This window comes from Accipiter gentilis, chromosome 15 (genome assembly GCF_929443795.1).
Source record: "Accipiter gentilis chromosome 15, bAccGen1.1, whole genome shotgun sequence".
Classification (NCBI taxonomy): domain Eukaryota; kingdom Metazoa; phylum Chordata; class Aves; order Accipitriformes; family Accipitridae; genus Astur; species Astur gentilis.
Window position 1 is genome coordinate 12562309 of NC_064894.1, and position 25253 is coordinate 12587561.

The 25253-nt window shown below is 44.1% G+C and overlaps 1 protein-coding gene across 5 annotated transcripts in view; it reads left to right on the forward strand.

Moving 5' to 3' along the window:
• The window catches only part of ANKRD6 (ankyrin repeat domain 6), a 108952-nt gene that overhangs the window by 77653 nt on the left and 6046 nt on the right, over positions 1 to 25253 (forward strand). For 3 of the 5 annotated variants that reach the window (XM_049818337.1, XM_049818338.1, XM_049818339.1), the window contains 11 exons: positions 4951 to 5049; positions 13218 to 13316; positions 13878 to 13976; positions 17529 to 17627; positions 18688 to 18786; positions 20499 to 20597; positions 20833 to 20910; positions 21708 to 21812; positions 22064 to 22201; positions 22566 to 22745; positions 24795 to 24947. In XM_049818337.1, coding sequence (XP_049674294.1) covers positions 4951 to 5049; positions 13218 to 13316; positions 13878 to 13976; positions 17529 to 17627; positions 18688 to 18786; positions 20499 to 20597; positions 20833 to 20910; positions 21708 to 21812; positions 22064 to 22201; positions 22566 to 22745; positions 24795 to 24947 — 1248 coding nt within the window. The remainder of the gene's footprint in view (positions 1 to 4950; positions 5050 to 13217; positions 13317 to 13877; positions 13977 to 17528; positions 17628 to 18687; positions 18787 to 20498; positions 20598 to 20832; positions 20911 to 21707; positions 21813 to 22063; positions 22202 to 22565; positions 22746 to 24794; positions 24948 to 25253) is intronic. The other 2 variants (XM_049818340.1, XM_049818341.1) reach the window with 2 other exon arrangements.

The window sequence follows — 25253 nt, forward strand, 5'->3', positions numbered from 1 at the left end:
TGTGCTGCTTCAGTTTGAAAAACTACTTGTGTTAAGCAACAAATGAAAATAAAAGGGGACTAGCAAACATTTAGGGACTCGCTGAATGCCTATTGAGGTCAATCAGAAACTTTCTGCTGACTTGAGTGAGCAGGTTATTCATAAACAGTCTAACAAATCATCAGTGTGAACAATGTGACAAGACTTGGGTGTTGTTTTCAAGCTTTCTAATAAATTGTGGATAGGCATGTTTTTGTGTAAGTGCAGAATGGATGAATAAATAACATTCCTTGTGCAGCACAAGAGCAGGGTGAGATGGAGAACTGAATGTACTTGCAAAAAAGTATCTCCAAATACATAAACCCAGGGAAAGATCATGTGGATCATGGTGCTAAGGCCCCGCATATGGATTTGGTTGCAGAGTGCATACATTGGCAGCTGCTCTAAGAAAATTCTGGTTTTAAACAGTATGTATCGACAGCTGCCTGTCAATGTGTGGAAGTTAGAATACAGATTAAATACAAACAAAAACCCTACTCTTGCATTTTACTGCTGAAGTTCATGTGGCTGTTTACTGTGCGTGGCTGCAACCTGATAGGCCCCATAGCTATAGCAGCGTGTCACGGTTGTTGGAAGTTGCAGCTTTAGTGCAATAGGTCCCATTTATTTTGTCAATCAGCCCGTGACACTGGAGGATTTGTATGATTTGTTGCCTGCTGAAGCAATTATTTACATTTGAATAGAAGTCCAAATTGCATATTTTTTTGTATGAATGACTGCTTTATTGGTTCATTAATCCCAAGTTGTCGCAGTCTCTCATTTGTATTTTTGTAATAACCCCCAAACCATTACAGTTCATATTTGGAAATGCTCACAAGCTTTTAAGTCGGTAATCTGCATGTTAAGCAGTCCCAGGGTTTAGTGTTGTCTCCTTGCAAAGAGCATCTAGGACACGCTCTTGTTCTTACACGTTTCCTTTCCCACTAGGACCAATGCATGTATTCAGATAAGCCCCCTCTTTGGTGCTGCAGTGGTGAGTGCAAAATGTCTTTATGGAGGAGACACGCAAAGGGAAATTTGTCTGTCTGCCTTCATCTCTCTTGCCCCTAGATATTCTGGGTAGGATGCATTGCTGTGAGAGAAGAACTTTGTGGGCTGTAAGTTTGACTTGCAGACATAAAGGCAAGAGCATCTCTGACTGTTGCTGCTGGGGCTTCCCACTGTGACATGGACCCATCGAACGTTTCTCTCCAAAGCTTGCTGTGCTCCAAGTTTGTCATCACAGCATGAGGGGCACCCAAATCGCCTTGTCTCTGCCTCACAGTTTGTTCTGGATTGGTGTGTGCGTGCATATGGACATACATACCTGTGTGTATGTGTCTGTGCGGGGAGGCGGGTGGGAGTGGTTTTCCAGTGTTTGCATTGCCTGCACTGGAACACTGTCCAGCTGTGCTGCCCATCTCTGCTGTCATTTCAGCGTTACTGGGAAGAAAAAGAAAATCTGGCATTGCCAGTTCTTGCAGGGTTATGATTAATCTTGAGATAATCGGTGCTCTTCCAAAAGCCTGAGCCTCTAATCAGTATAATGTGCTGGAACTGATCCTCCTCCCCACGCTCCCATCCTAGGTAGGGTCATAGTTTCCATTGATAGCATCCCTTTATAGGGGGAAGAGCTCAAGGACTGCATATATGCAGTAGCTCTGGTCTCTGAAAGTCCCTCTCTAGGGGTCTCCAATAGGTGGGATGCCTCTCAACCTATGCTTTTGGATAGAGAATCTTGAAACACACAGACCCTCTGGAGTAAAAATCATTCTCTAGTCTTCTGTTTCAATAACTTTTTTCTTTTTTTTTTAATTTTTTAAACAAAACCCTGAGTTTTGGGGACCTGGCTGAAGTTTTTGGAACGCTTGGGGATGATGATAGGCAAAATGCACACTTCACGGTGAGTCTCCATTTGCTGAATGACAGGAACAGCCAGGCAACACTTGCTCACAGATCTCCCTGGCCCCACGGTGCCCTCTTCCAGCAAGTGCCCTCTCCTCCTCCAGCACCCATCTCCTGTGGCTGGCTGTGAGCACGGGGAGGCTGCCCAGCTGTGGAGAGCAGGGGACAGGTTGGTCCCAGTGACAGGAGAACTTGGTGCTCCCTGGGGCGAGGGCAGCCGCCTCCTCCAGATAAGCCTGTTCCCTGGGGCGGCTTTATTTTAATGTGCCTTAAGGCACTGAACGGGCAGGTGAAGGTCCTGTGATCTGGATCTCCTGCAGTTTTGCAACCTTTTCTTGTGCTTGTGCCCTGCCACCAGGCACGCTCTGTGTGGTGATCACCTAGGAAGGTGTGTTGGGTGAGGAAAACATGTCCCTCGTATTGAAATAAACTCATACGCTACTTTCACAGTTTACTTAAAACACAGTACCTTTGGCTGCATCTCAGCATTTTTTCAGTGGTTAGAGATGGTTATCTTATCAGAAAGTTTCCCTGCTGGGATATACTCATGTAGTTGATGCTGTTTTCCTTTTAAAGTACATGAGCTGGCTTCAAGTTGGGTTTGTTTGGAATTTTTTCTGCTCCATGCACAGATTGCAATAAATTGTTTTCATGATACATTAGTAACCTGCTGGGAAGTGAGATGCCTGGGTTAGGTGATTTACTGATTGCCATTAAGTAATGTAGAAAGTCAGAACCCATAAACCTGAACGTGCTGGAGCACATATTCATAATCCAAACATATTGTTCATAGCCAGGAATGATTTGTCAATCTGGCTTTTTTTTTTTCTTTTTTTTTTCCCCTTTCTTTTTTTTTTTCTTTTCTTTTCCCCATGTTGTCTGGAGACTTTTATGCCTCCTGCTATTGTGTTACCTGGAACAGCGACACTGCCCTGGCTCTCCTCCAGGCTGATGGAGAAGGAAGCATGCTCGGTGCCCTTCGCTGGAGGGGCAGGCGTTTAGGGACCTGCGGCCGGGTCCAGCAAGAAGCACCCAGGCAGCAGGCTGGATGGCACCCGGGGCAGTGGTGACAGCCAAAAGCAAAGCCCTTCCCATGCCTTCAACAGGGCAGGAATGGAAGTTTCCCACATGGGAATGAGCTGCTGCCGCTAACGGGAGACAATGTTTGGGTTTTGAGACACCCATGTCAGAGTGGGTGAGGACTTTGCCCTTACATCTGGCCCTTCAGATTGATTAGGTAGGACAGTTAATCAACGTTTAACGTTTTCGAAGCATGGCACAACTAGTCAGTGATGACATGGACGTTTTGTCCCCAGCCGTTCTGTGGATTTCAACACTAGTTTTCCTTTTTGCTCCGAAGAGGCTGAATTCCCGAGGCTTTACCAGCTACACGGGTATGGGATCTGCTGTGTGAAAACAATCCTGTCTTGAGCTTGTTTTTTTATTTACTTGAAGTAGCTTTCCAGCTGGAGAAGTTGCTGAAAACCTCAGAGAGCTGATGGTTGCCTTCTGCTTACTTCAGGCCATTAGTAGTCAGACAGCTCTTGAGGTGTTCACTCCTTCTGTAGGTGATATATTTATCTTCCTTTGCAGGGTAAATCACTGGGTGGAAAAATAGACAATAGCAACAGTAATGAAGAAATAGATATATAATAGGTACAGGTGAAGAGTAACATAACTCTTCTTTATCTCATAAAATGCCTAGGGGAGAAAGCAGGATTCTTTGTGAAGATACTCGGTGATTTTAGCAATGGCTGGAATTCTGTTTTCTTAATTGCAACAAAATAAAATTTGCAATGAACAGTTTTAGAGTGCTGCTGTTTAACAGTTCTTAAGGTGTTTCACTTGCTTTTCATGTTGATGCTTTGGGATTTTATATATATGTGTGTGTGTATATACACACACACACACACTTCCTAGAGCAAGAGTTAATTCTTGATTCTCCCTTATGAGGTGGGTTTTTTTTCAGGTTGTTCGGGTTAAACGTTTAGGGAATCACTTGTTGTAGCTCTCCTCTGTTGTCCACACTGCCTCTTACAAACTTCCCTCTTTGAGCCTCTTTTCATATAGATTCTTATGCCCCTTTTAGGAGGAGCAGCCTATTCCCCTTTTTCTGAAATGTTTTATTTTAAATTCTGTCGAAGTATGATCAAGTGGGGCTCAGTTACAAGTAACTATTGTTTTCCTCTTGTAATTTCACTTAGATTTTTGGAACCCATTTGCTGGGGAGATGCTTTTTTAAAAAAATTGATTTTACTGTCAAATTTCAATCTTTGTGGTTTTTGTGTTTGTTTTTTTTCCCTCCTAAACCCATACATCAAGTATCCATCTCACTAATTAAAGCTTTTCTGTCCTTCTGTTTATTAGGGAACTGTCTTTGATTACACTATAGATTGAATTTCTCGTGACTATTTTATACTCTACTTTCATGTAGTTTAGAGTTTGGTAATGTTTAAAAATAAGTATTGTCTAAAAAAACCTGACAGATGTTTGGCAAAATGAGGTTGGTTGTCGTACACTTGAAGTCACTTGGAGTGACTACAAGTCTTCCATTCCTTTTAAGGTGAGTGGCCATCATACACAACAGTCCAGTAATTCTTATTTCTATGGCAAAGATGGTACTATTATGGTACATGAATTAGCCTGCTATTGCAACTTTGTTGTACAGTGAAGTTGAAAGCAGTTGACAATTCTGCGCTCCAGAGGGACAGAAACAAAAAGGTCTTTAGGCATGGACACAAAGCCCGATCTGAATTTGCAAGGAGATATCCTTATGTGAATATAATGTCCCTTTTGTAGAGTATCATCAATATAAACTGAAATGTTGCAGGAGGGGGAGGAGGAGTTTTCAGCATACACAAAAATAAGGTAGAGCCTTTGGTACGCTCATACATGTCAGTTGCTGCTATTGCAGGTTTCAGATAGTGAGTTATGAACAGAAGAACGAGATAAAGCAGACAAAATTCTGGTCAACTACCATGCATAAAAATTTCTCTTAAGGTATTATTATTTTCTTCTCATTCATAGCATGGCCGGACCCCCCTGCATCTTGCTGCCCACAAGGGTCATCTCCACGTTGTCCAGGTTTTGTTGAAGGCAGGTTGTGACCTGGATATTCAGGATGATGTAAGTAGATACAACCTTCTTGCTTGGGGTGGAGGGCAAAAGGTAATTTGCAAGTAACAGTAGACCTTCACTTCTTTGAAGTAGGATTAAATGAAAAGAAAATCTGTCTCTATTTTTGTAATTTGGAGTTGTAACCTCTAATTAGGAGATGCAAAACTGCATGGCAGACAATGTAAAATGTGGTGGTTTTCAACGAATAGCTTGGTCCTCTTGCTCAAGCTGCAGAGCTTTATAAGAGCTCTGTTGTGGCAGGCGGGTGTGAGCAGCAGTGAGAGTCATTGCTGCTTGGCGTAGAAATGAAATAAGAGTTCGTTGTACTCTGTGGGACCCCACTGGAGGATGTCTGCTTGGGACACAGTCTGTCGTGATGTTTGCCTGAAGCAGGAGATGCTTTTTGTGTAGACTCATGCTGCAGCGTATAGAGTACTGAGCAGCTGCCCGGAGCGCTGGGCAGCGTCGCAGGGAAATGGTCCTGCTGGCAGCCGCACTCGGTGTGGAGGTGGTCGCATCTGTGAGGCTGTCGTGTGGTGAAGCATCAGCACAATGAAACCAGCTTTGGATTTAGCAAATGGTAGTTTGCTTTCATTCGATAAAATATGTAAGTTATTGGAATGTCTTGGTTTTCCATAAGGATAGTTCTAATCTTGGACCAGGCTTTAAGGCACATTGGAGTGACCGGTGACATAGTTTGAGTTACCTCCCTCTGATGAACAAAAGTGTCGGCTGAAATTTGCGACAGCAGTTGAATAACCATGACTTCTTCAGATTCATTGCTAACTTCTGATAGCATGCCGGAACAAGTTTGGGAGGAAGGGTTGCTTTTGTTCCCCCTGTAATAAATACGGTGAAGATTCTTCAAAGGACCTAGAGGTCCAAAGGTGGTTAGTAGAGGCACCTGTATGACTGTTGAAAGGATACTGGAAATGTCTAGGTGCCTTTTGAAAATCCCCTTAGGCATCTGTTTGCATCTAGAGAGACTTAAATATCTATAGAAATCAGAAAACTGGTTTCCTTCTCTGCATGAGTAGCTGCTTCCCTGTGAGATGTGAGCAGTCTGTCTGACAAGCTTAGGACTGGGCTACTGGTGCAGCCAGCTTTCTACTGGGAAACTTGTTTTTCTAGGAAGAAGCTTTGCTTCCTGTGCCCTTTATTCTTTCCCTATGCCCATCTGTGAAGTGGAGCAGATTTGCAAGTGTAATGGGAGTATCAGTTTATTCAGATATATCCTGAGTGTGTTTTTTGACTTCTGCCAGCAGAAATGATTCATTAGGTCTTTAAGACAAAATTGCAGGTACTTTACAAGTACAGTCAGTTTTCCTGATAAAAGCAAGTTGCTACACTAAGAATGCAAGAGCTTCCACTGATTTGGTCAAATTGGGTTTCTGTGGAAACTGTTTTTTGAGTAAGTCTGGGGTTTTTTAATCCTTTAGGAATAAAATCCTGGCTGTTTATATGTAAACGTGATAGCTGTAATGGAAAAACAGTAGATCAGTGTTTAGCATCGTTTCAGTTTAGTGAAGAGTCTTGCACTGTAGAAGTGTTCAGCTCATAGAAGACCTATTTCACCTGCCTTGCAAGCTTCTCAAGGGCTTTGTTTATGACAACTGGATACCTCTTCTAAATGTGGTGACTAATCTGAACAGAATAGGTGCATGCTTGGTTCAGAGATACTGTTTCTTTAAAATGCATTTTGATTTTAGCTCTGCATTTAGTGCTAGTGATTTGGCTGGGGTTGATGAGAGCCTCAGGAGTTGCTGAGTCTCACAGGGTGTGTTTGGATTTGTCTCAGAGGAGGAGGAAGGCTAAAACTCCAAGTGAAGATCTTTGCTTGTGAAAGGTATTAACTAAAATATTTCTGCTTTCCTTTTACATAGGTCTTCAAAGAAGGTTCTCTATTTATGGTTTCTCCGTGTTTAATTAATTTTTACACTTTATTTATGCCACACAGAATATGTTCATATTTTCTTTTAGTTGCAATCTATTGATGATGCTTTCAGTCACTTTTAGCGTGTGCTTATTTGGCAGTGAAGGCATTTTACTTTCAAGTGTTGGTTAACATCTGTACATTTCATTGCTGTTTTTCAGGAATACAGATTTAGGTTCAGAGATTAAATTGCTCGTGAGAGTGGGGAGTATAATATTTAATTGAAAAGTAAATCACTTAGTTAATTTTTTCCTGTGGCATTGTTGTGATAACACAAAAAAATCTCTGGGTTCTAGAAGGATGACCTATATTTTATTTTTCTAAATAATAAGAGAAACCTAAACACATTTTATTTTGGAGTTGACTCTCTTTAGCTAATGAACAAATGCAAGACTAACTTTTCATCTGCCACATGATAAGCAGAAGCTTAAAAGTTGCTGAATGTTGTGGAGAGATTAAAACACTCACTTCATGTTCTACAGATGCATTCTTTAAAACACTGTAAGAGCCGTAAGAATTAGTTGAAGAATGACCTCCAGTGGCCTGGAGTGGGATTATTATGAATTTCAACCGGTGGAGTCCAGCTCTGTAGAGTACGCCACCCCCGGAGCTAACTCTTTCCTTCTCCCTGCCAATACTGAAAACTCTTACTGGGATCCCAATGCCATCTCTGAATGGTCAATGAGTATCCATACAGCACACACCTCAGAAATAGTCAAGGAGAAGGTTGTCCCGGTGAAGGAAATCAAGGACGAAAAAGATAAGAGAAACCAGAAGAGAAAGGCTAGGAAGGAACCTAGAAGATCAGAAAGAGAGAAGGAGGTTAGAAATCTTGTGCATCGACCCTGCCTTGAGCTTGACGTCTCCCACGGCTGCATGCTGCGAAACCTTGGCCTGGCGGTCTGGCGTGTGACCGAGCTCTTGCGCGGTGCATGGCTGCATGGCGGGCTTTGCGCTGGGTGCTCTGCATCAAGTTTCGTGCCCTGTATGCGCTCTCTGAAAATGTCACTGGGAAAACAAGTTGATTTAAAACAAAGGCCCGAGGCCCCGAAACTTCCCTTCTGGAAGCTCCAGTTTAAGAAGCAGAAAATTAATTTCAAATGGAACAATAACCCTGGGTTCATAATCATTTCTAGCTGAATGTAAATATGCAAAGTGGCTTATCCCCGTACTCCCATTTCAGTCTCATTTAAGCTGTAATTTGTTTCGTTCGTGATTATTTTTTCACGCCTTGATCACTTCTGCTGGTCATGCATCATCATTTATCGTTCCAAGTGAAGTTCTTACTGTCTATCATGATGATTGCCTTTCTTTAGCAAAGGAGGAAGAGAGCGGCACGGTGACATTGAGAAACACTAGGGCACATTCAGTTGCCTTTGTGTACAGCTGCTTCAGGATATCCACGTATGCTTGTATGCTCCTGCGAGTATTTAACACTTGCTTATATTTTAACTTTAAAATATTTTGAACTTTCTACTGTGAATTTAGTGGTTTGATTTCACAGTATAAGACTTTGCAAGAGCCGTCCAGCACTTTGTATCAGGGATTGAGGGCATCAGGTTTCGCTGGTTATTTGGGTGCAATTCTCCTGTAGCGAGACAGTTTGGTGACCTATGCAAACACAGAAGGACAGCGAGGAGGTGAAGTGTGACACTGGAGAGGGGCTTTAAAGGAGGTTGTACAGCTGATGGACGCTCTGGAGAATAGGAGTGTGCAGGAGAACAAAATATGGTGGTTATAGTTTTTTTTAAATCAGAGAAAGAAAAAGTAACATGTATTACAAACTAGTGTAAACCAAATCTCATTAAATTTGGGCAGTAGAGTCTATAATAGAGACTCCAATAATGCAGGAGAGCTGGCAGAAGTACTAATATCTACCTGAAACCCTCTTGTAAGTTGCTTCTGTTGTTCCCTTTCCCTTGGGGTGAACTTCAGATGTAAAATAGATGCCTACCCAGTTCCTAGGTGCCTGGTCCCATCCGCTGCTTGACGTTATTCAGCAAATGAGGAAACTCAAGGAGGTAATTGCAAACACCAGGGCACTGAGCAAGCACCACCAGCCTAGGCGACACAGGAGTGCTAAAGGAAAGGGTAATGCCAAAATCCATGGAGAAGGTCAAGATTTAGGTGTCTGCCTTTCTTCAGGACTCCCAGCCTGTAACCCTCTCCTGAAAGCAGGTGTTTAAGCTCTTTGTAAAGAGCATGGTTTCACCCTTTGGAAACGTACCCGCAGGTGCTGGGCCTTGCTGCGCAAGCGTAGAGCTCTCAGGATGGGCAGTCCTGCATCCTCTGCACCGGGGGATGCAGACCCCTATCCCAGTCTCCCAGCGTCTCCCTCTCTCTAGCCCAGTGAATACCGAGATTTTTATTAAAAGTGGAGCGCCTCCAGCGCCTTGCAGCAAGACAAGCTGGGCGAGTCCCGTGACCTCTGGGCTGCTGCAGAAGAGCCAGTGGCCACCTCCTTCCCTGGCAGGATTTCAAAGGGCGGTGGGTGTACCTGCAGCTGGCGCGGGCGGCTTCTTCCAGTGAGAAGAAGCGGGGTGAGAGAGAGGAGGGGAGACAGGGGCTGCGGGAGGGCGAGGTGCGTGCGATGCGACCATCTCCTCCGTGCCACCATGGCCGTGGTGCCCCGCGGCAGCGTGCAAGACGAGATGTCCGGGGCGTTGGAGTGGGAACGCTTGAGTTTGAGTTGCTTTCAGGGCTAGACGGCAGCTGAGGAAGGGGATTTAAGATGCACTGGTGTAGACTTAAGTGCCTTACTTCTACCAAGCCCCACTTAAGCACCTAAGTGTCTTTTTGGCTTCGGGCCCACATCTGCTTTTAGGCAGACTCTGTTGTTTCTGTCAAGGTCACATTTGTGTGACACAGCACTGGAGTTATCTCTCTTTGTTGCTACTGATCTGCGGTCTGTTCTGAAGGCACAGATCACTTACAAATAGGATCATAAATTGTGCCCAACATAATAGTCAGGGCAGTTAATACGCATTTACCAGTGTAATTGCTCTCCGAGCCTCTGGAACAGCCCCCTAATGCCTTGCTAAAGGCAGAACTCCGATGAGCGCTTTCAGAGACAGTTATTTTAGCAATTAATAAAAACATACGAGTCGGTGATTACACTGTCTGAAAATTCACGCTGTGAAAAAAATAGAACTCATCTGTTTTCTCAGAATCCCTAAGAGGCAAGTTAGGGGTTTGCTCCTCTGCTGATGGGGAGGCGAGACAGGTTAGAGACGCAGCGGTGCGGGCAGTGTTATGTTATATAGCACCGGGCTACGCCATCTGTGGCTGGGTCGCTCAGTGGCTCAACACGCAAAGGGCATCGCAGCCTGGTGGTTCAGCCTCTGCAGCACCTTAAGCAGTTTAAGGTTAATGTGTGTGCTGAGGTCCGAGGGAATGGCTGACCGGGTCCTGCCCGGCGGGTTGAGGGGCCTGGGGGTGGTATTCACCATTGATACCTGCCATCTCTTCACTGGGAGGTGCCTCAGTCCAGGTGAGGCAGGGTTTGAAATATCCTCTGACACTCCCTGTTCCGTGGACAAGGTATTTATTTACCTGGTCGGGGTGCTGGTTGGACCTTACTCTTAGATGCTTGGCTCTCCCCATGCTTGTGTAGGGAAGATGTCAGCACCAAAGCCCACACCTTGGGCAGGAGCCTGCCATCTGTGGGACTTGTGTCCCTACACCTACCTGGGCTTCCATTTTGGGCACCAGAATATAGTATGGGACAAAGCCCTGGCATGGCTGAAGCTGTCCCAGTGCTGCTCTGCAGCCCCAGTGAATGGCCCCTCAGCACATGGACTGGGGTCCCCAAGGGAGACCTGCTCCTGCAGCAATGAGGTGTGCTTCCCGCTTTCCTAATGTGTGTTTGTTTTTAATGTAATGCCATTAGAAGTAGCTGTCATATCAACAAACCCAAAAAAGCTGAATGGCCTTTGACCTCACTGTGATGGGGTTGAGCTAAGGACAAGAACAGCCTTGATTTAAACTGGCCCATCAAGAAGATCCTCAATTACAAACTAAATCTGATACAATCCATTCCTGTCCCCAGTTTGGTCTTCTCCACGGTCGGTTTTCTGGACTGTAAAGAAGTAGGAACCAACTGTTCATTGTTCAAGCTCCATCCATCGCAATGGCAGACGTCATCTTGTTTTAGTCTTTATTATAATAACTACTGTAGTTTTGCTGGTGCAGCAATACCAGTTGGCAGGAATAGGTTGACAGGTTACATTCCACTTCATGGTAGTCAGATAAAATGACCTTTGCACTGTCCACATTACCCATTGCTGCGGTAGCAGTAGCTGTGCCAGTCATTAGTACCATGCGTTGTCAAAAATGGGTGTTAAGTTCTTCCCTGGCTTGTTAGCGAGCAGATTTGTGTAGTAATAGTTACTAGAAACTATCTGACTCTTGCACTTGTGGGATGGTATAATTTGGACATTTTCCATAACATTTTGGTTATCTTTAAATTTGAAACAAATACACAAGTTCAGAGAACTTGCAGTGCTGTCAGTTTTCCAATACTTTGTGTTTTTCTGAAAGTCCCAGTTCCTGGAACCATTACTGTCTTTGTTCAAAATCTCCAGTCTTAATTAAGGACAAGAACAAAAGTAAGAGAGTTTGTCTAGAGACAAAACATAGATAACAAATTTGAAAAAAAGCCTTCAACACAATTTTTAAAAATCAACTTAATGATTATAAGCCAATTTAATGATTTACTGATGGTGGGAGTTGGCATTACAGGTGTTACTGAAAGGTTGTGGTTGTCAGTGCTTATTTTTCCCATATGGAGTAATAACTATTTTGGTGTCATTAGCACAAAAGAACCCCACCACGAGCAATTTTTAAATCAGCTGCAAATTATCTTTGACAACAGATTATTCAAATTATCCAGTTATCTAAAGACTTGTAGACTGTAGTACAGAAAATGCAGAAACTCCTCTAGTTTTAGTATTTAATATAATGTGGTATTATCTGCTGAAGATTTGTAGCAGAGAAATTTTGTATCTATTTAGGACTAGCTTCCTGCAAGCCTTTTTTCCTCAGAATACGCTGCATATCTCTGCCCTGCATATCTCTGCCCTGCGTGTGTTTTTGGTGGTGGTTATCTAGATAAGCAGAAGTGGATTGGATTCCCACTCTGTTTATCCATCCCCAAAAAGGCTGTGTGCAGCTTTGAAGCTAGTCTTTGTGCCTGGACTCAGGCTGTGCTTCTGCATTGCAGGTTCAAAGCACCTTCAAAGGAAAGCCAAGACTGGTTGTTGTGGCAGCAGTGGAGCTACTGCGGCTCATTTTTCCATCAGTCTGTGTCTTATATCCCTACATGCTGCTGTATAAATCCTCCTATTCCCCCTCTTTTATCATGGTCTCAACAACATGCACATAAAAATATATAGATAACCCCAATGGGCAGGGCCAGTAGTTTGCATCTCCCTAGTCTTCAGTTTCTGGAAGGCTTGTAGAAAATTAATCTTGGGCTCTCTAGCTCAGCAAATGAATTCAACGCTTGTTAGAAGGGAGATAGATGGGCAGTCAGACAAGATGACTGCATCAGCATCATTTCTTTTGGAAACTTGGCCATAAAGGAAATAAACTGATATAAGAAACTTGTTTGTTGCTGCTACGTGGCAGGTCAAAGAGAAGTGACCTCAAGATTGCTCAGTTGCTTGAACGAAATAAGTTGATGGTCTTGCAGTTGTGGTCCTCATCATAAAATTGCCTCCACTCTTAGCACTAATTGGTAAATTCATCAGAGGTGCTGAAGAGACTGATCTCATCTCATGCTCCTTACCCTAAGCAGGGCTGATGGAGCAATCAGAGCCAAAACAGGAGAGCCTCATCCAGTTAGTCTAAGTACTGGAGGATCATTATGATGAATTACGGCAGCCTGTAATTCGCTTTAGTTCCCTACAGATACTGTTGATTATTAGACACGTAGTGCCAAATGTGTTAGATTCACTGCCTTCTAATACTACCATATTTTTAGAATGCTTCAGCGCTGTGTATGGGATTGTGATGACTTGCAAACTTCTGTAAACAGTTGGTTTGTGGCTCTCTGATATTTTCAATAACTTCATTAATCTTGGAAACTTTAATGATAGTTGTTTACGGGGACTGTTTTCAAAGGCAGCTTGGTTTTAAACAGTACGTGTGTTGAAGATGCAGCCCCTGTGTGTGTTGTATGCATTTGCCTTGAGTCAAAATGAGGTGGGAATGGTACTGATGACAAACTTGCTTCTTTTTGCAGGGTGATCAGACAGCATTGCACCGGGCTGCTGTTGTAGGGAACACCGATGTTATAGCAACTCTGATTCAAGAGGGGTGTGCTTTGGACAGACAAGACAAGGTAACAGGCAAAAGCAAAGCCCTGTGGGATGGCAGCCTTGCCGGTTGGTAACATTAAGGTCTCAGACAGAAAGTTATGGTTTATACTCCTGAGTAAGTATCTGATGCTTTGGAAGTAATTGGAGCAGTTACGTTGAAAAAAAGCTATACCATCTTTTTAATATAAATTACTAATTTAGGTTTTTTTAATATCAGGCTGATAGGTTTTGGTTTAAGAGTCTGTTCTCAGCTCATTAAGGGATGAATTAAAGAAATGTAAAATCATACTATGCCCTACACAAAACACTGCTCAGTTTCCCTTGATTATCCCAGAAACTGAGAATCCCAGGCTGTAAATTTAGTTTGGGAGTAAATGTAACTAATTCCAAGTTCCAAACAAAAAAGCCAACAATATTTTTACCCTCTTCTAAAAAATAAAATAGAAACTAAGCTAGTAGGAAAGGAAAATATTTCATTTTTTAAGTGAGAGGTGGGGCGTGCAGCTGCTACATTCTGAATGTAACGTTACTCTGCCTGTGGGCACAGCGTGATAACCTTCTCCTCTCGTGTGTGTGCTCTTCAGGATGGGAACACTGCTCTTCATGAAGCTTGTTGGCATGGATTCAGTCAGTCTGCCAAAGTGCTCGTTAAAGCAGGAGCCAACGTTCTTGCCAAGAACAAGGTGAGACCCATGCAGGAGGAGCTTTCCGTTCTGGTGTAAGGTGGCTGATACTCAGCACTGGAGATTTCTGGCCGTGGTGTTTCTCCTTGGGTGGGGGCGCAGCTCCTAGTGGGATTTTTTTCTTCTTTTTCTGCATTTATTACACCTGGATGGTTCCTCCACAGGCATTAGGAAATTCATATTTTGACAGCTGATGCAGGAGGAACTCAGTAGCGCGTTGAATGATACATTAATTACAGCTGAGGAACGCTGCAATTCCTGTGGAAATCTCTAATTTATACCAAGCGGATTCATTGTGATTGGTGTGATTTAAAATGAAAATGAATTGTACTAATAGAAAATGGCATTCAAAATCCATTTTGGGGGGGAAATTAAACAGCCAAAGGAATGTAAGCCACAGAGGGAAAAAAATAGTGTATCTTTTGTTAGAAAGTTCTTCCTAATATATTAGTGTATGCTCCTACCAAAATCTTGTAATGAACCTGGATTATGTTCCTTTTGGTATTTATAATACCTTGAGAGCAGTTTAGAGGAGAGAATAACAAAGCAAGAGGTTTTAGTTCCACTCTAATTGTAATACCTGTGGGAGACTTCTCTTCAATTCACTAATTCAAAAGTTAATGGAATAGTCTAGGAAGTGGCAGTAGCAGGCTATGATGTGAGCTGAGTCAGCGTTTGGACTGCTGTGCCGATGGATCAGTCAGATCGCACGGTTGGCACCGTGTCCTTCGTTACAGCTGAGGGGGCTTTGGGATGGCTTTATGGGGTCTCTGAGCAGTTTTTGGTAAACGTGTCTCTAAAACGACAACTGAAAGGAGCTAGTGAAGAAAGGGAAGAAAGGAGAGAGCTGGCCAAAGTCTAAGTTTTTGAGTAAAAAGGCATGTTGCCTGGACATAGTGTTTCTGTATGTGCATATGTACATATGCAGTATATATGCATATGTTTGTACAGTCGTGGTCACTTCGTGGTCTGTAATTGCATCATCTTTGATATTATATTATGTGTATTCTTTCTTTTATATTGTTCCAACTTCCAAATTTTATTTTCTGTAACTATTTTTGCTGTAATGTTCACCTAGATTCGTATCAGATATATTTTAGAAAACTTCCTATGCTTGACTTTATAGTCTTGTGAGCCATTATACTCCTATCCCTGGATACCCTTGTCTGTGTATATACATATACTTCTGTAGAAGGCTCTGGGCTTAAGATGCAAGTCTGGTTATCCTGCATGCTTGGATACCTCAGGGTATTAGAAGACTTAGCTTACAATACAGCGTATGTCAACTGGAGACAACCTCTGTTGGAAAGCATGTGCACAGAATAGCTCAGCAGGGTCGATGTCTGAAATATGACTGGCAGACTTTAATACTGTGTGAGGAGCTGCTGTGCTGGTCTTTGATGTCTTACCTAGGCAATCCTCTCCCTTTGCATTTCACTGTTTGGGTGTTTTTTAATGGACAGGATCTTTCCTCAGGAGCTGCTGAAAAATGCATGAATTGTGCATGCTTGCACACAGGCACGTGCTTTTACCCCTTTTGATCTCAAGAAAAATGAAGAGCTTAAGTCTATTTAATCCCAAAATGTTTTCTCTGGTCTCTCAACTTTTTATGTTACGGACAACAAGGCATAATCTTTCTGACAGCTTTTCTGGCAGCCAAAGCTGAGTGTCATGTGCAGGAGCACCCTGCGGGCTGTTAACTTACACCTGGGCATCGTGCGATTTTGGCTGGATGGGACAGATACAGGCTACTAGATTTGCCAAACCCTGCTAAGCAGCAGAAGACGGGAGAGATTTGACTCTCTGTTTTCTGTAACTCCTGGTTAATATCTCTTGGGACTGCTTGGAGAATACTTGTACGGATGTACTTCGTGCAGCACAGCACCTCGAGCACAGCATATAAAAGAGCAATTGCAGACGGCTTCTATATTAAGTGAAAAGCAGAGGCAAGACGGGACACATGGGATTTTAAAGGCAAGTCAGGCAGGCATCTGAGGAACGGAACCAACACATGGGTAAACCACCTGGGTAGCTGTATTCTTCCTGTGCAGGAATCACCCTGGAGATGCAGTTTATTTTCAGTCAAGTTGGCTTAATAAAAACTCTTCCACAGTGATAGATCATTCCATGAGATCAGTTGTAGCCGCCTTTTTAGATCCTCCATCAGTCCGTACATTTCGGTGAAGATTCGGTGGACCAGCGAAGACCCCCAGATTGGTACAACTCAGACCGACTCTCACAGAAGCCGGTGAGAGATTTGTCACCCTGTGGGAGATGAGCCAGATGAGGCTGCTTTGTGAGCCCTGACCCTAGGCACCAGGACCGTGACTTCTCCCAGCATTGAGGTCCTCGCCCGTCACATGCTGCACAGGACCTCTCTGCCTTCCCACCAGGGCCGACCTTCCAAACAGCAAATGATAAAGACATTGCAGAGGCTTTCCAAATATAAACCCAGGAGGGAAAAAAAGTGACACTTAAATGCAATTTAGCTGAGAAAGAAAATATTCACATCTGCCACGGCTTAGAGACTACATTCAGGCCTGAAATAGTCTGTAACATGGAACTGAAGACGTAAGACCACATCTAAGAGTCGGCCTTTTGTAATTCAAACCCTGCAGCTTTGATCTGTGTCTTGAGAGCACAGGGGACAAATTAAAGGACATAATCAAGGTGAACAGGTAGCCTAGTAAGCACGGGAAACCTTTTTACCTGAGCTTATTTCATTTCTAGCTCCCAAGAGCCAAAAAGCCCAAACATTTTCAGGCCAACAAAAGCCAAATGCTGCCAGAAAAACTTGTCAAACCCATAAAATCCTTCACAGCGTTACAAAGACAATACACAAGCAAATTCTGCTTTGATTTCCATCCATAAAAACTGCGTGTTTGCTCCTTTCAGGAACCTTAGCATGTGATTGTCTGGGGTTTGGGTGGCTTTTTTTTCCCCTTCCCATCTTGGCTGGAGACTGGCATGCTTTCTGAGCATTGAAGCTTCCCAATACTTTAAAATTTGCATCCTGCCCTGTGAGAGCACCTACAGACCCACCCAGACTTAGAGCTGGTTTGTGTTATGATCATGAGGAAACAAAAATTGTTGTGACCCTCACCTGCCTAGCACCCTGCAGCAGTCGCGGCTGGCTTTGCTTGAGATCAGAGATGCCGTGCCGTGGCAGCGTGTTTCTTTGTGTGTGTGCATGGGGGCAACCTGAAACACAAGAATTGTGTTTCTTTAAATGAAATACCTGATAGTGCTGTTTGATATTCATGAACCGGACAGCTTCTAGAGTCTTTGCTTCCTGCAAACAGATTTGACCAATGCAGATATTGTTAGACTGTCCAGTTTCTGCCTTTATTATGTCCCAGATAAATCATTTCCAGGATGAAGAGGGTATATTCAGTCTTCAGGTTCATTTAGCTCATATCTTTGGGAAAATAACAGTGACAGTTTCTGACCCCTGGGTGGATCTTCTTGTGGGAAGACATGTGAGGTTTTATTTTTTAATGCTTATGTCCAATTTCTAAATATGGCTTTTGTATTTTCCTCTATTTCTCTAAGGCAGGTAACACACCTCTTCACCTGGCTTGCCAGAATAGCCATTCCCAGAGTACTCGTGTTTTGTTACTTGGAGGATCTCGAGCAGACCTCAAAAATAATGTGAGTTTTGAAAAGAATGTGTTCATTTTTGTGTTCCTTTTTTCTAGCTATATTGCTTTAACTTGTAGAAATACTCAAAAATGCTTTAAGCTGTGATTTTTTATTATAAATGCTGTTGAAAAAACCCACTAACAAACCATTGTATACATCATGTACAGGAATGCTGTTGATAGGACTGAACGATGCACTACTTGTACCCATCTCTTGAGCAGGGATGGAAGGAGCCAAAGGGGGTTTTGCTGTTGCACAGACCGAGGCAGCTGGTCCTTTGCTGCTTTTTGGGGTCCCGATGCCCTGACCCATACACTGTCATGCAATTCTGCAAAAGGGTTCCTCTCTCAAAAAGATGGAAATGTTAAAAGGGCTTTATGCCAGAGGAGTGAAAGTTTTCAGACCTGCCCTTACTGAGACAGATAATATATACTGTGTGTCGGTCTGTCAAATGAGGTACGTTCAAGGTGACTTCAATTTCAGACAGCTTTCCTCCTATTTCGTAATGATTTCTGGCATGGCAAAGGAAAAAAAAAAAAAAACTTACAAAAGGAAGCCAGATGTTTTTGTCCCTGCTGGACAACCAGGTGGGCAGAGGCACACAGAAATGGAAACCCGTGGGGCTCTGCTCCCAGCTCCCAGTCCCAGCTGCACATGTGCCACCCCTCGTGGGGATGCTGCTCTGGCCCCACTCGTCATGTTTTCTTCATTATGTGCGACACTGAGTTGAGTTTCCAAATCACATTGGTTTGCAGTTCAGAAGAACAGGTTTAATGTAAAAATGTAAATCAGATTTTGTAGGGCAGTAAGCCAGCATGTTATAATTCCAGTATTTCCCATCAGTGGTTAAAGAATTTGCACCCCCACCTTGCCTGACCCCAGCTCTTGCTAAACCTTCCCACCCATGATAGTAGATTTTGTACCGCAGAGAAGACAGCATTGCTGTTCAGTGGCGGTGTGTGGCACTTACTGCTCTTTTTGGTTTAATAGGATTATTTCATCCCTGAACATGACAAGTGGAAGCTTTCTTACTGCGATTACATGCTCAGAGCTTTGTTTCTGTTTGCAGGCAGGAGATACCTGTCTGCATGTGGCTGCTCGTTATAATCACTTGCCCATCGTTAGGGTGCTGCTCAGTGCTTTCTGTTCTGTCCATGAAAAGAACCAGGTCAGTGCATGAACCTCATTGCGTCTCTGCGCCCTTTGCATACAGCTAGTTGTTGGGAAGAGGGATTCCTACCCAAGTAATCCCGCTTCACTCTGTGTTTCACTGTACCACTAAATGCCTAAGCTTTTAAGGGTAACTTTAAAGTAATGGCATAGCAGTTATTATTTTGCCATCGCATTTGCATCATTTCTTTAAAGCATTGCCTATTTATGAGGTTCTGCAATTATGTGTTGGTGTAGGAAGGGGGTTTGGGTAGGGGCGTAGGGCTGGGAGTTGGCACTCCTGGGTCCTGTGCGGAATGGGACTGGGCAAGACACTCAGTCATTTTATGGGGCCCATTTTCTCCTCTGTAACTAGGATGTAATGATCCTATGGCCATTACAGAGACATTGTGAAGCAGAACTCACTAACGTTCAGATGCTACAACAGTGTGAATTCCTCTGGAATACTTTGCTACATTTTGTGGTAGGGGGAATTAAAAGGACATAAAAGTGAAGAAGTATGCTTTAAATTCAAAGTAATGATCAGTCTAACCTAGGATTAATCGTCCATAGTTGTTTTATAGAGAAGTAATTGATTGCCGTACCTATACCATAGCCTAATTGGGTGGTAGAAGGGAATGGATTTAGTACATTAAAATGTGCTAAATCTGCTAAATAAACAGATTATGTGGTGCTTAACCGCATTGTCTCATGTTCCTGGGAAATTTTCCATGTGTAGTGGAGGATCATAAAGATGTTTTCTGATCTGTACATTTAATCTTGTTTCTTAGATATGAGATATTACAGCAAACAAAATGGGTTTCAGCATGTTAAATTTACTACGTAATTTTATTTGGAAATGAGTTTTTTAACTTGCAAAATGAGCCACTGAATATTAAGATTAACTGGTGTGAACCTGGCCCAGAGAGACATCCCTTTTCTTCATTCCCCAGCACTACCCGAAATTGTTGCATATTTGCACGTATAATGATTTTATTGATGAATACGCCTTATCCAAGTTAGCAACAAGCAATAGATTTCCACTAGTCTGTTTCTGAAGGTAAAATGCAAGGCAAAGGGGACAGGAGGGCATTATATACACGTGTCCTGTCTCCTTTGAACAGTTGCTGGCTCTGTTACCAGTGCCCGAATCTGATCACAGCCGTCTTCACCTCACTGCCACAGGACAAGGGCAGGCCAGTGTGTTAGTGCTGGACCTGTATTGCCTCCTGGCTTCGGGCCAGAACCTGTTTTTCTTGAGGTATCTCATGAAGAGAACACCAACCATCTCACTGCTGATGCTTATCTGATTATTTTTGAGTAATGTGATACATGACCACCTGCGCACCAAATAATCAAACCTGAAAAAAAAAAAAAAAGGAAGGTTGTGGTGGGAAAACCACTTCTGCCCTCAGATGTCGTATCAGTTTGCTGGCAGTAGAGCTGGGCTGTCTCCAAGCTGCGTCATGTGTCACTTGGTTTAGTTAAACCAGATCATCAGCACTCCAGCTGCATTTCTCAAAACCAGGCTGAAGTAGGTCCTTGCCCCCTCCTGTCCCCTTCCTCCCAACTCTGCTTTTTTTTATTGACCAGGCCTTATTTAAGCTTAGTTGTTGCATCAGTAAGTGTAGGTCTTTTGACCTCCGAGCATCTTCTAGGAGGGTGTGATTTCTGCAGGGTGAGACCCAAGAACTTGTGTTACAAGGTTGTTTTCTGCTTTCTAACTTGCAGGCAGGGGATACTGCGCTCCATGTAGCTGCTGCTCTAAATCACAGGAAGGTGGTTAAGCTGCTGCTGGAGGCAGGGGCCGATGCATCCGTTGTCAACAATGTAAGCAGGATCCGGAGTTTCTTTGGTATTTTGTATTAATGCAGACTCCTTTCAACACTCTTCATTGTGCTGGAAGAAAATATTTGGGTGTTAGAGTTGAATTAAATCTGGGTAAATGAAGAAAGTTAGTCATTTTACTCTTGCATACAGAGTGTGTACTAACCTTGGGTGGAGAAATTCCACATTTCCAGTAGTATGTGTTTTGAAGGAAATGCTGTTTTCTTTTTCCTCTCAGGCAGGTCAGACCCCTCTAGAGGTTGCCAGACAGCACAATAATCCTGAGGTTGCGCTCCTCCTCACTAAAGCATCACAGGTATGTTACAAATCTCTCCCCAACACACACATACACACACGGACCTGAGGCCAGTTAACCTTGAGATATCACATCCCCTGGTCCTTAATCTTCTGCTCTGAAAGGTGCCTATGTTTCTGCTGGCGTTGTGTGCTGGCCTCAGGTTTGTTGATGTGGAGGCTTTCAGCCCCCAAGCCCAGCAAGGTGTGCACATTAAACCTCAGCATTAAGCGCTGTCAGAGGTCCCACTGTCCTGACTGGCAGAGGATGGAGCAGCCAGAGGCACTTGTTCCCTGCGGTGGCCCGGGGGTTAGAAAGCCGTCTTGTACCTGAAAGCTCCTGGGTTGTGTCACTCTGCTGCCTGCCTCGGACATGTCCCATCCCCAGGATGGCTGCTCCTGCTTATACTGTGCTGCTGTGTGTGAAATGCTACAGTGCTCTTCAACCAGAAGGCATGTAGGAGGGCTCTGTGTTCTGGTATGAGACCAGGCGTGATCCCTGCCCAGCTCCTCCTTGTCACCTCTGCGTGAGAAGGGCTGGGCTTGGCAACCGGCCTGAGGACACAGGAGGACATAGGAGGAGGTGCTCACCCCTCCAGGGGACAGCAAAATGCCCCGATAGACTTAGCTCAGTCCGTGATGGTGTGTTTTCACAGCTATAAACACCCACGTTGCTTGGCCCATCGGCGTCCATCTGGCAGCGCACTCTCCTTTATCCATTGCCTTTTAGATGGAGGTGAAAAGGGGTTGCTCTGTTACTTGGCTTCTGTGGTAGGAAAGAGCGTGACATCACTGAGTAACAGTGTGGTCTGCCTTCAGGTCTCACGCTTTAACCGTGGAAGAAGCCTGAGAAAGAAGAGAGAGAGACTGAAGGAGGAAAGGCGCGCTCAGTCGGTACCACGGGATGAAGTGGTACAGAGCAAGGTACAGCCCGGCGTTACCAGCTGCATCTGCTGCAAGGAGGGAGTGTAAATAAAACCCATCAGGACTAAATCTGTTCGGAGCCATCACTTGTGCGTGACCACAGCAGCTGTCTGAGGCAGTCTGTCATGCTTTGCTGCTAAAGAGTTGCCCACTCACACGTGCAGAGCAGCTTAAAACTGGGAAATTGAAGAAAAGGCACCTTTTCCTCATCTCTGCAACGGCTCTGAACTCCCTGTCTTTGCTTCAAGCAGGGCAGCGTCTCAGCTGCTGACGACACGCCGAGCAGTGACCAGCCACCGCAGAGGAAGAGCGATCTGAAGGGTGAACCCCGGTCAACCTCACCAGATCCCAAAGGGAAGAAGAGCAAAAAGAAAAAGCCAAAGGAAAAGGTATCAGTAGATTTAAAACAGCAGAGAGCGAAGGGATAGTGGTTGAGCAATAGTACAGGGGTCCCTCTGGTGTGTCGGTGAGTCAGGGCCGCAGCCCTGCCGTGCTCCAGGGGCAGAGATGGTCTTCAGACAAAACCGATTTCTGGTGGGACGTAATTCTGTTGTTGAGGGTCACGTGAACTGGATTTGTGTGGAAATCTGGTTATTGTGCTGACAGACACCGAGGTTGTGCCCAGCCACTGCAGCTGGATTGGTGTTTTAATTTAGCGTTTTGCCGTAATGCCACAATGGATTTGTCCCATTCCCACCAGGAATAGTTTACCGGGGGGCTCATAAATAGGGAAAATGTTGTGTGTATTTTAAGCAGGTTTCAGCACTCTCGGACCCCATCTCCCCAGCTGATCAGCAGACACTCCCTCGGCCCCAGCAAAACGTGCCTAAGCGCAGAAGTAAACATCACTGCTCCTCTCCACCCCCTCCCCACGAGGTCCGAGCCTACCAGCTCTACACGCTCTATCGAGGAAAGGATGGGAAGGTGATGCAGGTGAGCCGGCTGCTGCCCTCGTGGAGGGAGGCACAGTGAGCAGCGCTTGGAGTTGGGGCACAGTTAGCTAACGGGTGGAAAATGCACTCGATTAACTGCACTCTCAGGGGTATGAAATTGTGACTGTGAGTTTGTTTTCCTTGTTTGGGCTTCAGCTGCGTTTTGGCCTGAAGTCTGGTAAACAGTAAGCTGGCTTTGTGCGTGTTGAAGAAGACATACTTAACTAGTTTTGACCAACAAAGTATTTCCTTTTTGGAGATGAGGTGTGAACAGGGATTGGAAATGACACTGGAGCTTTTATGATACACTTTGAAACATCAAGATTTCCGACAGGAAATGCAAAGTTTTTCCAAGGAAAATAAATGAGAGCCACGTGTGAGCACTGAAGCTTCCTACCTAAACCAAGAGCTTGAGTACTCTCGATACATTTTGTTTCAGTTCTTCCTGTTTAATGCAACATGTCTTTGGGTATTCTAGGATTACTGAAGGCAGGAGCTGTGCAAAAATTGATTGACAAAGAAACCTGGAGTTACCCACTCATGTGCATTTATTCCAGTTTGGAGACTGACATTTTACTCATTTTATTACACAAGTATTTACCAGTACACATTTATAAAAAAGCATGAAAACAGTCAGCAAATTACCCTGTAGACAGTGTAAACATCTATATTGTTGTTTTCTTAATATTGCCTTCCTGTACCTCTGGGAGGTTAATCCTTTCATTTCCTTAGCTTCTCACATCCATCGACCAGCTCTCCTCAGTCCCTTGCTGTAGTTAAGAAGTTCAGCAGATTCTGAAGATCACTCAAGTCAGACTTCAGAGGTTTTACTGGCCATATTTTCCAAGCATCTCACTGTGTAACACTTGGGAAACTTCCAGACAGGGGCACTATGGGATTATCCTAATAGCAGACATCAGGAAGGACATTTCATACGTTAAAAGGAGTATCTCCCTGCCCCTAGGATCCAATGGTAGGAGGATGGGCCAGTAGGAAGGACTTGGGGAACGGGAAGAAAGGTGCAGAGAGCAGATAGGATTTGTATACCAATCTAATCTATTTGCAAAGATTAGCTTAATAGAGCTAGACTCCCTTACGGTATTTCCTGAAATACATGACACTTCTCTTTCCCCTTTTTGCTTGTCTGTTGTCTTCGATGCCCTCAGACCCCAAATAACAAACAGAATTTCTTAAGTACATGTATTTCTGAAGGTTTCTCTAGCTCTCTGTGAACTACCCGCCTTCCCCTGCCAAGGCAACAACCCCCAGTTTCTGAAACAGTACTGCAGGGCCAAAGGAGAGAGGGAGGCTCCTCTGCAGACAGATTCAGAGCAGCCGCTTTGGGCTCCTCCCTTGAAGCAGCCGATTTCTGCCTGCGGACTGCAGAGGAAGCTGATGAGGATTAGCTGTCCTCGCTTAAAGGAGCCTTTTGTGACCATCTTCCTGAGAGATTTAAATGTGGTCAGTGCAGCTCCCCTTGCAGAGGAGCCTTGGGACGGTGTCATGCGAGTCCAAAGGCAGGCAGCGGTGCGCACAGCAAAGGGTCAGCTGAATGCCAGCAGCGTAGACGCGGACAGGAGCAGTGAGACCTTGCCATACCATAAAAAAAAAAAAAAAAAAAAATAAAGAAAAGAGCACATTGTTGGCATTAGGTTAGAAAACAATTGCACACAAAACCACACGCATCCACAAACTCAGATCAGAATTACAGCATCGAGACATGGGGTATAGGCCTATAATGTGGTATGCCCTCACATGGCACACAGTACCACAGCATACGTGATCTGAGCTCACTGCTGCTTGTAGCCCCAATGAAATCAACACTGCTGTGTGTTAGGATGTGTCCATATAAATCAGCTCAATCCTTTTCTAGTCTGTGCTCTTCCCACTAATAGCCTGTTTGCTGAGCTACTGTAAGATGTTATCAGGAAGGCGAGATACGGTACATGGTACAGAAGAGCCCAAGACTGACTCAAGGAGGCTGTGATAATGTTCCAAGTGCGGTAAGGGGACCGTGGGATGTAGCAAGTAAATGTATGACTCCTTTCAGGCACCAATAAATGGATGTCGTTGTGAGCCCCTGATAAATAAACTGGAGAATCAGCTGGAGGCAACGGTGGAAGAGATAAAAGCTGAGTTTGGGACAGTACAAGATAAGATGAATGTTAAGCTGGGCCAGATGGAAAGCAAAACTCAACATCAAGTAAGAATATGACCCAGAGGTCAGCTTGCCCACATGACAATTAGAAACATATCCTAAACTTAACGAATATTTTCATTGTTATGATTCGTTTGTTGCTTCTTGTGTTGTAAAAATGAAACTATACTCAAGACCAGGGAACTGTGACATTCCATAGGGATCTAATGTTGCAAACTAGGGTTTTGAGAAAAACACATTTAATGTGTTAAGTGGCCTCCGGTGCTTCTTTAGACAATAAATCTAAACTGGTTGAGGCCCTAAGAGGGAAACTTAAAGACAGAAGGCAGTCCCACAGCTGGTCAGTTCATA